At 54.6% G+C, this 11523-nt stretch overlaps 1 protein-coding gene and 1 long non-coding RNA gene across 5 annotated transcripts; one reads left to right on the forward strand and one right to left on the reverse strand.

The window, feature by feature from the left end:
* Positions 1-3228: 3228 nt before the first annotated feature.
* SMIM35 (small integral membrane protein 35) lies at positions 3229-8788 on the reverse strand. Of its 2 annotated transcripts, none has more exons than XM_045482981.1 (4): positions 8221-8788; positions 7773-7806; positions 6966-7098; positions 3229-4454 (listed from the first exon to the last, which is right to left on the reverse strand). In XM_045482981.1, the coding sequence occupies exons 1-3, from the start codon at positions 8351-8353 to the stop codon at positions 6999-7001; spliced, it is 267 nt and encodes an 88-aa protein (XP_045338937.1). In that variant the 5' UTR covers positions 8354-8788; the 3' UTR covers positions 3229-4454; positions 6966-6998. The 2 variants fall into 2 exon arrangements, with proteins under 2 accessions (XP_045338937.1, XP_045338936.1); XM_045482980.1 differs by having other exon boundaries at positions 3229-6299.
* LOC123600728 lies at positions 5312-7532 on the forward strand. Of its 3 annotated transcripts, XR_006713778.1 has the most exons (3): positions 5315-5422; positions 5531-5618; positions 6974-7532. It is a non-coding gene; the product is annotated as an uncharacterized LOC123600728 (long non-coding RNA). The 3 variants fall into 3 exon arrangements; XR_006713776.1 differs by lacking the exon at positions 5531-5618 and having other exon boundaries at positions 5312-5422; XR_006713777.1 differs by lacking the exon at positions 5315-5422 and having other exon boundaries at positions 5510-5618.
* Positions 8789-11523: the final 2735 nt, after the last annotated feature.

Raw genomic sequence — 11523 nt, forward strand, 5'->3', positions numbered from 1 at the left:
CCAAAACAAGGACATGCTACCAAGCTGGCTGTGCCGGACTTGATCCCACTGGGATGTTCCTTAAAGAGTGTAGAAGCGTCTTCCAAGTGTCCCCTGAGCATTGACAGAAGTCCTGAGCTCCTGCACTGGTCGAGGCTTCCCCCAGAGGTGCTGCGCTCTCAAGCTGCTGGTGCGTGGGCTGTCTGGGCTCCCCCAGAACACGAGGAGCCGTGGCAGAGAGCAAGTGACGTGTAACGGACGCTGGAGACGAGACGTGTCGGCACCAAGTTGTAGCCCATTGACAACCGGCTGGAATCAGAGGTGGATCCAAGGATGGGAGGCACAGCACAGAGGCACCTGCGGCCCGAGCTGTGATGGAGACGTTCATGGGGGTCACAGAGGGGTGTCTGGCCCAGCTAGTGTGTTCGACGCACACTTTTTGGACTGAATTAAAAGGAGTAAAATGAGATTTATTAAATTATGCAAAATGAGGCTGGGAGACTCTCCCAAAACTTGAGATTATAAGATCCGAGCCCACAGTTCAAACCTGGGGCCGAGAGACGACACACGTCGTCCAACAGTTGCTGAGGGCACGATGCACTGGAGCGAAGGAAATAGGACCCTCACACGGAGGGGGTGTCCGCCAGTCCCTCAGACTAATGGACAGGACCACAGCCAAGTTTCTGTGGCAAGGCTGTCAGTCTGGAGATGGCCCACAAAGAGGAACAGGCCACAGAGCCACCAAGTGGAAAGAACACTGGGCTGGCCCGGAACTCAGGAGACCTGGGTTCTCGGATCACCCAGCTAGGTCACGTCGTGTCAACGCGGGGGCCTCAGTCTCCCCAGCCAAAGGCAGAGAGTATGCTTCGCTCTGACTTCTCTCTTTCGTGCCCCAGGGCATACTGTTGTCACTGAATATACCACCACATTTAGCGCTCGTTTCACTGAGAGCTCTAGAGAGCAGAAACGTCTCTGTATCCTTCACGCCCCGCCGATGCCTAGGGGCCCGGTAAATTTGATGAATAACGAATGCACAAACGCACAGATTTCCTGACAAGGAAAAGCACATGACAGACGGTGAAGATGTCTGATGTCCAAACGTATCGTGGCAATGCTGGGAACGTAACCTAAAGCTGCGTGGTTCCTTGGGACACACTAGACTGAGCCCAAGAGAAAGCAGGCGATACACATAAATGTGATTTAAATTCTGTTTTCAGGCCTGTTGTCTCCTTAGCTTAGTCACATCATACCATGATTATGCCCTTCCCTGCAATTTGCACCCTATGGCTCTCAGGTACTGTAGGAACTCGGGGCTACAGACCCAACAGGAAGCCTAATGCAAGGGGATGTGGTCAGGAGGCAAGGCAAAGGACCATGACGATATTCAGCATGCAGTCATTCACTCCTTCAGCTAACACTCACTGAGCACCTGCCACGGGCAGGCCCTCTGGGAATACAGCGGGTGATAATGGAGATCCTTCTCCTCCTTGGCTAAGTCATCTCTGCAGCATGCACGCACGCACAGGTGTCTCCACCTACCTCTTCCCCTGCTCCCCTCCCCCAGCACCGTGGCACTGAAGTCACCCACGCTCTGCAAAAGCCTCACAGCTGGAAGGGAACTCACTGTCCTCAGGTCCGATGGCACCTGGGGCCCACCAGCTACTGGGGCTACAATGAAACTGGAGGCTTCTTACATTTTCCACCCATCTCCCTCCCAGAGGCTCCCAGCTTATATATGAAAAGCCTTATCCTAGGCTTTGGGGAGTGGGGAGACACCCCCCCCCACCCCACCACACACAGCTCTGCAGGGAAAAATCCAGGAGACAGGGAGCCCACCAAGGCCTTGACATCCAGCGCTGCCCCACCTGTTGTTTTGTTGGCCTGTTTGCTACTCTGGGCAGACAGAACATTTTCACTTCTGGTCCCCAAATGTGAGAATTCACCAGGCCACTGGCTTCCTGTTTTGTACCAGATCTGCTTAAATACCACTGCTTCTAGACAGCTTTTGATCACTAAGCAGTTTTTTAAATATGGTAATGATACTCCCGTGTACCCCCACTCTGAGGTTCTCATACCACTGGGGCAGAGAGAGAGCACCACAGAAGCTGGCCCCGCATGGCCATTGGCACGGAAGCAAGAGAGCCGAGACCCCTCCTCACCTGCCCAGCCTCTTCCTGGTTTCGACCCTTCCTTAAGGTAGCCCTTAAACAGACAAGGTCACCATTCGTGTGTGCTCTGGGTCCAGACCTGGACCTGAAGATGGCCACAGGGTTGCACGTGACTGAGGACAAGCAAAGAAAATCAAAAGCCTTGGTTTTTAGAGCACCCGAAGCTGGACTGGGGATCAAGCAGAGCCCAAGGTTCCCCGAAAAGACTGAGCAATATTCCCTATGATTTCCGGAGACATTCTTGGCTATGGCCAGAGCCATACAAGCTGCCACAGAAAATTCAGAAAAGGTGTCAGGCCTGAATTTTGCCTGCGGCAAAGTACCCATCAAACAGGAGGGGAGCTCAGTTAATCTCAAGAGAGACTGGGAGACCCCCACGGTGCCTGGCACACAGTTCCTGGCCTATTAGAGAAGCTGTGTGAATGAATGAATAGAAGGGAATAGTCAATAATTCAGTTAAGGAAGCCAGAGAGTATTTGTAATTAAATTTGAGAAGACAACAAGACCCACCAGTGGGGAAGTGAAAATAGAGCTGGCACAAAGAAGGGGCAGAATTTGATGATTTGGAGGCTGGGGGGGGGGGGGTGTAAGAAAAAATAAAAGGAAAACTAAGGAATGGGTCAATGAGAAGCTCAGAGCTGAGGACAGGGCCCTTTCTCACCACACCAGAGGACCCAGGAAAGAGATCAGAAGCTAGTGGGAGGGGCCTGCTTCCTGGGGGACCAGGGACTCAGGGAAGCTGCCAGCTTGGACCGAGGCTCAAAGTGGCTGACAAAGGATTATAAAGAAAATACATTCTTGCCTGGCCTTAAGCAAATCCTTTCACCAAACCCTGATCGTCTGTTCCCTCCCCTGTGAGGATGAAGGGAGACTGTGCGTACAGAGCCCCTGCCCGCCCTCACAGGTGCTCAGCAAACGTTAGTTGGCTGATAAAGAAGTTTCGGTTGGGAATGGTCCAGTCTTAGATGCCGGTCAGAGGCTGAGTAATATTTTGGATCCTAGACCACTGGAGTCTAAAGGGGCTACAGGAGTCACGTTTTACCGCCCACCTCCTAAGTTAGAAAATCAGAACTATATACTCTGTGTTTGCATCTTTTGTTTATTGAACACCTACTATGTGCCAGGTCTCACGCTAGACACAACACAGAGAGAAAAGCAACAACAAAAACAGACGATCCTTCTGCTCCTTCAGGTAAGAGAGCAGAGCCTTAGAGAAATAGTCCGATCCCTCGATTTCCAGATGCAGAGACACAGATCCATGGTGAAGTGACGAGCCCGTGGCCCCACCCAGCATGGCAGGGCAGGCCAGGGCTGGACGCTGTTCGACAGTGTTCATTCGTCAGCCCACTAAGCCTGTGGGTCAGGCTCCATCTGTGAGGCCTCAAACTCTACTCAGGCTCCGGGACAGTCAGCAGCTGTGCAGCCTCAGGTAAGGCAGGCTAGCTCTCTGAGCCTCAGTGTCACCAGAGGCAATATGCGGCCACTACGAGACTCCCCACGTCACAAGGCTGCCACAGGGGTTAAGTCGCAGCGACGCGCGTGAAGATAATTTGTTCTCTGCACATTGGGCTGTGCCAGCAGTGTGGCTCTTCCGGTCACTGGGCGTCTTTCTCTAGGACAAGGCAGCCCTCCGGAGCCACGCTGGGGGGTTCCTACTGTATTCTGGAGCACTTCCTACGTGGCCTATTTCTGGCAGTTACTAAAGACCTATGGGACAATAACCCTGCCCACAAAGGGCTCACCCTGGTTGGGGGACAGCACAAATGGAGGACACATGGCCACCTCCCATCAGGATCCAACGGGTGACAATGAGCCGGGACTCCTGAAGGAAGCCACAGGGAAGAGGACACTTGAGGCAACCCTGGAGACTAGCTGTGGCTAGGAGGGGGTCGCAGGGAGGGAGAAGACATTTCCGGAAGCCCTGGCAAAGGCACTAAAGAGGAACAGGGTGGCAGAGGGACCGGGAATGGCCAGCCCATAGAACCGCTGGCTCTCCTGACTGCATGCTGGCTCTTGGGGCTGGCAGAAAGGATCGTCAAGAGGAAGAGGAGGCTGTGGGGGAGGCCCCGGCAGGGCCAGGGGTCTGAGTGCCCAGCCCACCCGGACCAGTAGCCAGGTTTCCAGGCATCTGTTCCCTGAATCGTTCCTGAGTACGCTGGAAGCCGCCACTTCAGGGCTCTCAAAAAATTCAGGTCAAATCCTTGGGTGAGGCCCGGGGTCAAGGCTAAAGCTGTGTTAGCCCAGAGGACTGCGGAAGTCAGGAAAACAAGAAGGAGGCAGAGGGGACAGGGAGCACGTCAGAGGACCCTAAAAGAGGAAGTAGCCCGGTCTCAGTTCCGCTCCCAAGGATGGGAAATACCCTCCGTTCTCCCAGCCCTCAGCAGCTGCTCCCGCCTCCCTACCTGAAGCCACCAAACCTGGGGCAGGACCACCTGGGCCCCGGGCCCCAACCTTTCATGTTTCCCCAAAGTTGCTGAGGTTGCTGAGGCCCTGAGCACACTCAGGGACCTGTACGGGCTGCAGACCCAGGATCCATGCTGAGCAGGGCATTGTCGAGAGTGTTTTTGAGGCTGGACGCCCCTGAGTTCAGGAACGGGGCCCAGCCTCAGAACTGAAACCCAAGAAGGATGTCAAAGTCAGCCCATCCAAACCTCCTCACTGCTCTCCCACCGCTCTCCCAATAAAGCCCTCAAGGGAGAGAGGCATAGAAAGCCTGTGAAGGCTCTGCCCGACTCTCACCAACTCAGGGATAGGAGAGTTGGGACCCAGATGAAGACCTCCAAATCTAGAGATTTGGTTTACTAAGTCAGAGCTTGGCTACGCTGAGAGAATGGCCCCCGGATCCCGGCAGGGAGGGAGGGCACAGGGGCTGGTAATGCCCCCTCTCCTTCCTTCCTTCTTTCTCAATCGACTAGAACCCAAAGCAAGAAAGAAACCATGCCCTGAGGAAGCAAGGACAGGAAGACGAATAATATGACTTCTCTCCTCCTCGCCTATCACTGTCCTGGGCTCCGGCATCATATTGGCCTTGGTCCTGGGACGTCGGCAGGTTGTTTTCACGCAGGTTTCAGCACTGGCAGGGCCTCTCTCAGGCTCTGCTCTGTCCACAGCTGCCCCAGGAGCTCAGTCTCTCTGGATTGAACAACTCTGCATTAAAGGCCTACTAAGAAGACACCCCAGGGCAGCCTCCACCTCAGGTCGAGCAGGGCACAGACCAGAGGAACAAGTAATGACTCCCAAGGCAGACAGCTCTACCGGCCATCAGCCTACACTTGGTTCGTGACTTCCCTCGCGCATTAGCTGGGTTTTTTGGTTTTTTTTTTTAGCCTCGCCTGGTTTCCTCCCCGACTCCTACCATTTCTGGTCTGCCCTCCCCATCACAGGTCAAGCCTTGCACAGGAAATGCAGAACACAGGGAGAGTTCTCCACTGCCAACTCATGCCCACCCATTGCAGGAGCCTAGAAAATCGAGTAAGATCATGTTTCTAGACTATTTTAAGTAGCGACCTCCAAATTATTTGGGAGGCACGGCGGCCGGTCAGCAGCAGGGAAAACAGACCCAGGTGGCAGACAGGGGCACGGGAGGGTTGAAAAGCACCAGAACTGAGCACAGAGCGGGGAAGGGCAGGACAAAGGCCAAGCTCAGCCTTCAGCTCTTAGAGGAAGTTGGTTTATGGTAGGAAAGTTAAAAACAGTATCTGGAATCACCTCCACTCCCACATGACTTTGCCTATTGAAGATCTGACTGGTTTTCCGGCCTCTGGAGTCAGCCCTTTAAGGGGAAGTGACTGGGGACGCCCCATGCAGAGCACCCTTCTGGGTCTGCAGGCCCTGGTCACACAGGGCTGAGCTGGGAGGGCTTTGTTCTCCAGGACACCTGGAACCCCTCCACAGGCTCAGGAACCCCAGGGACACCTAGGAAGGAGTCTTTACTCTTAGGCAATGCCTGCCATTTTGGTTTGTATGAGAAAGCCACTGCTACTCTACCAGACTGTCTCCAGAGCCCAGACCCCTCTTGGGGGTTCTCCCAGGTGCACCCAGAGTGACTCCTCACTGTCCACAACAAGGGACCAGGCCAGACCCTGAAGACCTAGGAGGGTGAAAGTAGCCCGGGGACCCCTGAGTAGCAGGTGCTGAGCCAGGAGCCTCCTCCTGCAGAAAAAGCAAAGGGAGAGCAACAAAGAGATGAGGCTTGGAAAGAATTCCTCTAAATCACTGCATCAGGCGAGGTTTTTCCCAGGCAGGAAGAGAAGCTGAGAGAAAAAGTGTGGGGGGAGGGTCCATGAGGAACTGCTCGAGGGAGAAGGTGGATGGGAAAAAGCAACTGCGATGTGGAAGGGGAGGGGCTTGAAGGCAGGCGGAGGGAAGATGTGACCCAAGGGCCAGCCAGCTACGAAGCAGAGATGGCTCCTAGGCATTCAGTTCAGAAATGACACTCTGGAGCGATGCTTCTTGGAAAGAGCGACCATCTAGAACCTTTGGCTCAGAGCAAAGAGTTGAGATAGAAAGCCTGACTCTAGAAGCTGCCATCTGATTAGAAACAGAACCTCCCCAGGAAGGGGAAGGCAGGACACGGGTTGAAGGCACAGGTGGAAAGGAGTTGTCTGGTGTTGGCAGGTGGTGGGGACAGTGTGACGCTAGGCCTCGGTTCCTGAGGTCACCTCCCAGAGACCCCACCGCTCAAGAAGTGGGGAGGGATGAAGACAATCGCCTCTTGGTTTCCGAGCAGTGCTTGGTGCTAGGCTTGGGTGCCTGGACCACCTGTGGACCTGACCAGGACAGGAGATTCACCCAGGAGCTCACCAGCCTTCCACTCACCTCTCCAGGGCTCCAGAGGCTGACACTCCCCCATCAGACTAGCCTGTCGGAGAACTTCACGTAGCCACCATCTGAACTGCTGACGTGGCCACTGATGGTGAAGGGTGGACCCACCTCCGGCTCCTTCAGGTTCCTGAGAAAGATGATCCGATTGGGTTTTTGGGGCTGAGAACCCGATCTCTCCTTGGGACCACAACTCCTTAGACCAGCGCATGGGAAGAACTTCCCGGCAGTGACTCCCCAGACTGACTTACATTCCAGAACAGGAGTAGGACCATTACTTGGGGCCAGAGGAGGAGGAGGAGGCCTGCCCTGTGGCAAAGAGTGGACAAGACGGCTCGGGAGGACTTTCTGACCCCCACTCCCTAAATCCCTGGTGGTCTTCATTTGTTCCTTTCCTTTGACGTCACACTGTGCCCGAGGTTATCTGATTTGTAGTCAGGCCTGTGTCCACCACCAGCAGTGACATGGCTGAAGACAAGAGACCACACTCACTGTACCCCTAGACACTAACTCCACAGCCCCTGTGACAATAGATCCTTCCTGAATAAATGATGAGTGAATGAAGGAATGGATGACCGGTCCCTGCCGGGGGGGGCGGGGAGGGGTAAATGCTAAGAGGGTCACCATCAGCATGGTCTTACATAATCCGGTCCAAGTTCAAGTTTTCATTCGTAACACTCTGTAAACAGACCCTGGCTCCTTCCTTTTCTCTGGTGTGCTTAGGGGGATGGGGAAGGGACAAGAAAGAGAAACCATAAGTTTTGGCTCCGTACCTAACCCCACCCCTGCCGTGGATCTACTTACCGGATCTGATACAAGTTGAAGACAAAATTGGGCCCTAGGAAGACAGTCAGAAAAGAGAGAGTTAGTACCTCCAGGGAGACCTGCCCATCAGCTGTCTGAGAACATCTGGTGCTCCCTCACCCCATCTGGGAGGAGGGGGGTGGCTGGGCTGGACTTCAGGATGCTGTGGGAGGGCCCCACGCTGCTTCACTGTCTACTGCCTGCCCCACGCCCATTGGTGTACCCCATCTGCCCAGACAGAACCACCAGTTTTGGGGGGCAGATCCTGCCGCTAGGCATGCCCCCCTCCATTACCGGTACTGATTACCCTGGGAAAGAGACAGTCCTAGCTTAGAGTCCAAAAGAAGGAGAACTGGGCTTGAACCTGGACTACGCCTGTCTCTAACCCTGTGACTTCGGCCCTCCAGCCTCGTCTATAAAAACCAGACACTAAGAATCCCATCCTTACGTGGAATTTTAAAGAAAGTCGTATTGGGCGAAAGCGCGTTGGCACATAGTAGGTGCTCAACAAACATTTTTGGACGCTGTGGGCATCCACTGCAGACCTGAGAAATGTTCTCTCCCTCTGGGGATTCCCGCATGCCCTGCCAACTCTCCCCGGTCCTGTGGGAAGCACAGGTGTGGCTCAGAGCTGGGAGTCCCGCAGCAAATTCCAGGAGACTCCCAGGGAAGCTGAAGCAAGCTGGGGAGGGGGGTGCCCAGGACCCACGGGCCGGGGAAAAGAGACACAAGGAGCCCGAGTGGGGCCCCTGGCCCCACACGGGCCTTGGGGATGGACTCCTGTGGGCTCTGAGGGAAAAGAAAGGCAGCTACCCGCTGGGTAGGAGGAGCCCTCACTCCCTCAATAAAAGCCCAGTACCCCACACCCCCCTCCTCAAGCACTCAGCCACTCCCACTCAAGTCTTCAACTACCGCAGCCGCCACAGGAAACGTCTTTGCATGATGCCACGCTGAAGGGTGTGCAGCCGCACCCGAACTTGCCCACTGCGACAGGAGAGGAGGGGCTGGGATGGTAGGGTCCGGTGCTCACTCACCCTCCCAGCAGTACCCACGCTGGTACCACTTGGCCAGGCTGTAGCCCAGGACGGACACGAGCAGCAGCGAGAGCCCCACGCCAAGGATCAGGCCCAGGGTGCTGATGGAGTCCTCACCTGCAGAGACACACACGGCACCCTTGGTCGGCTGCCCAGAGCCCTCTCACAGTCCCCCACCCCATGTCCCAAGTCTCCTCCCCTCCCTCCCCACTGCCCCCTAGGAGTCTTGACCTGAGCTAGCTAGATGAGCCAAGTCATACTAAGACGGCAGAGTCCGATACTGGAGATTTTGAGAGTTAGCCTGTTTACCCAAAGGAACAGCCCTTGACAACAGAGATAGTATGAAGCTGGGAGGGCCTCTTGAAGCCACAGGCCTTCTGCTTGTTGGAAAAGGCACTGCTGTTTGGGGGGAGAGGCCAGGAGGTCTCTGTTCAGCCTCACTGGGTGGTGGAGAAGGACAGCCCAGAGACCTCAAGACCTTCGGTACCCTCCCTGCAAAGCCTGTGGCCCCAATGGGAGGGTGTTTACTTTTAAACTGTGTGCTGCTTTTCCTTATCGCTTCTTCTTCCCTTTTTGTGGTACGAGCTAAATTTATGTTTTATTTGTAAAGCTAAACCCAAGGGAGAAAGGGAAGAAGGAGGGAAGGTGGAAGGAGGGGGGGAAGGGGAAGCAGGGAGTGGGGGCGGGAGGGGGGAGGGGGGAAGAAGGACTGGACACCTCCCGGGAAATGACGTGGGCCTGAAGCAGAGAGGGACGCCAGCTTTCCAGGAAGAGGCTGACAACAGGGGCACCATGGAGAGACCCGTCTGCCCGGCCAGGGAGGGAAGAGAAAGGCCAGCGCCATTCTTGCTGGATGAGCGCCAGGAGCGTGGAACAATCAACCGACCCCCCATCTCCATGGCCCAGGGTCCCGAGGCTCCGGTGGGGGGAGAGGGGCGGGGTGCCAAGGGGCCAGGAGGTTAGTGGCTAAGCACAGCCTTCTGCACAGCAGGCTTGCTTCCGAAGCCCAGGTCCGTTATTTGCCAAATGTGGGACCTGAGCAAATCCCTTTCCCTCACTAGACTTCAACTTGCCTTTATGGAAAAAAAAAAAAAAAAAAAAAAAAAAAGGCATGAGAACATATCCCCATGGAGTCGTTGTAATGGTTAATGGAGGCGTCATACAGACAGCACTCAGACGACTCCGGTGAACAACATTACTGACATTGTTGTCGGTATTATCATCACATGGCAGGACTGTATTTTTTAAATACTCCACGATTTCCCCTGCCCTAGCCTTTCCTTTCTCCCACGCCCCTTCTTTCCAGAAAAGCATCCCGGTTATTACCAGTAAGTATCTACTCAGCAAAGAGAAGGGGAGAGCCCAGCGCAGAAAGAAAGGGCCCGTCCTCCTAGTTTTAGATTTCAAAAGCCCAGGCCCTTAGAAAAATGGGATGGATTCACAACTTGGACAGGAGATGAGCCAAAGCAAGACGGCCCTCCTCGCCACACCAGGGAAAAAAGCCTCCAGCCTGGGGGAGGGAAGGGAAAAAGCGAGATCCAGAAAAGGGGAAAAAAAGCACGGGAAAATATTGAAAAGATGTCAACAGGGTCCCAGAGAAAAAGTCCTTGTTCCCTGAGCCAAAGGCAATAGAACGTCCAGGCAGAGTTGTGGGATCTGAGAGCCAGAACTGTGCCCCAGAAAAGACAAGAGCCCAGCAAGGAAGAGTTTCGTGGAGCACCTCGGCGGATGGAGCCTCAGACAGCCTTGAAGTGTTGCTGTGTCCCCTCGTGGCACGGGAGCAACCAAATGGTTTGTGTGTCCCCAGGAGAAGCAGGGGGGTCACGGAGAGACCCTCGAGAACGGAAGGAGTCACACAGCTGGGATCTCAGGACCCCACACAGCTGATACTCAAAGCCCAAAATGGGGGCAACAGGGATCCCCAAAGCCACTAACAGCACCTTCTCTGTGCCAGGCCCTTGTTCTAGACACTTATATTCTTTTTAATGTTTATTTTTGAGAGAGAAAGAGAGAAAGCGAGCACATGCGAGCAGGGTGAGGGCAGAGAGACAGGGAAACACAGAATCCGAAGCAGGCTCCGGGCTCTGAGCCGTCAGTTCGAACACGCGAGCCGCGAGATCACGACCTGGGCCGAAGTCGGATGCTTAACCGACTGAGCCACCCAGGCGCCTGTAGATACTTGTATTACGGCAATAAGTAAAACGTAAAAATCCCTGTCCTCAAGGACTTTATATTCCCCTGGAGAGAGACAGACAATAAACAAAGTAAATACATAAATTATAGCATACCGATAGGTGGCAGGGAGAAGGAAAGAAAGCAGAGGAAGAGACGGAAAGATCTGTGGGGATGTGAGTACAGTTTTAAATAAAGCAGTCAGGGGCAGGCTCGTGCAGAAGGGGACAGTTGAGGAGAAGGTGCCACAGAAGCTGAGGAAAGGAACTCACCACGTGGGTAGCTGCAGTAGAAACACGCGAGGCAGAGGGGGCAGTGGATACAACTGAGGCAGGGCCACGCCAAGCAGGTTCCAGGAGGGTCGAGGAGGCCCAAGTGGCGGGCAGGGGAAGGAGTCACCAGAGGATTTGGAGCAGAGAAAGGACACGACCTTGTATTAAAAGGACACTCTGCCAGCTACCGTGCGAAGAACAGACTGGAGCGGGGTGAGGGGTGTGATGATGATGATGACGAAGGGAAACCAGTCAAGGGGCCACCGCGAAGCT

Source organism: Leopardus geoffroyi, chromosome D1 (assembly GCF_018350155.1).
Source record: "Leopardus geoffroyi isolate Oge1 chromosome D1, O.geoffroyi_Oge1_pat1.0, whole genome shotgun sequence".
NCBI lineage: Eukaryota > Metazoa > Chordata > Mammalia > Carnivora > Felidae > Leopardus > Leopardus geoffroyi.

Coding starts and splice junctions, on each gene's coding strand:
- SMIM35 (XM_045482981.1), bottom strand. CDS start 8,353: ATGCGGGAATCCCCAGAGGGAGAGAACATTTCTCAGGTCTGCAGTGGA. Junction 7,807..8,220: donor GACTTTCTTTAAAATTCCAC/GTAAGGATGGGA, acceptor CTGTCTTCCTAG/GGCCCAATTTTGTCTTCAAC. Junction 7,099..7,772: donor TTCAACTTGTATCAGATCCG/GTAAGTAGATCC, acceptor CATCTTTCTCAG/GAACCTGAAGGAGCCGGAGG.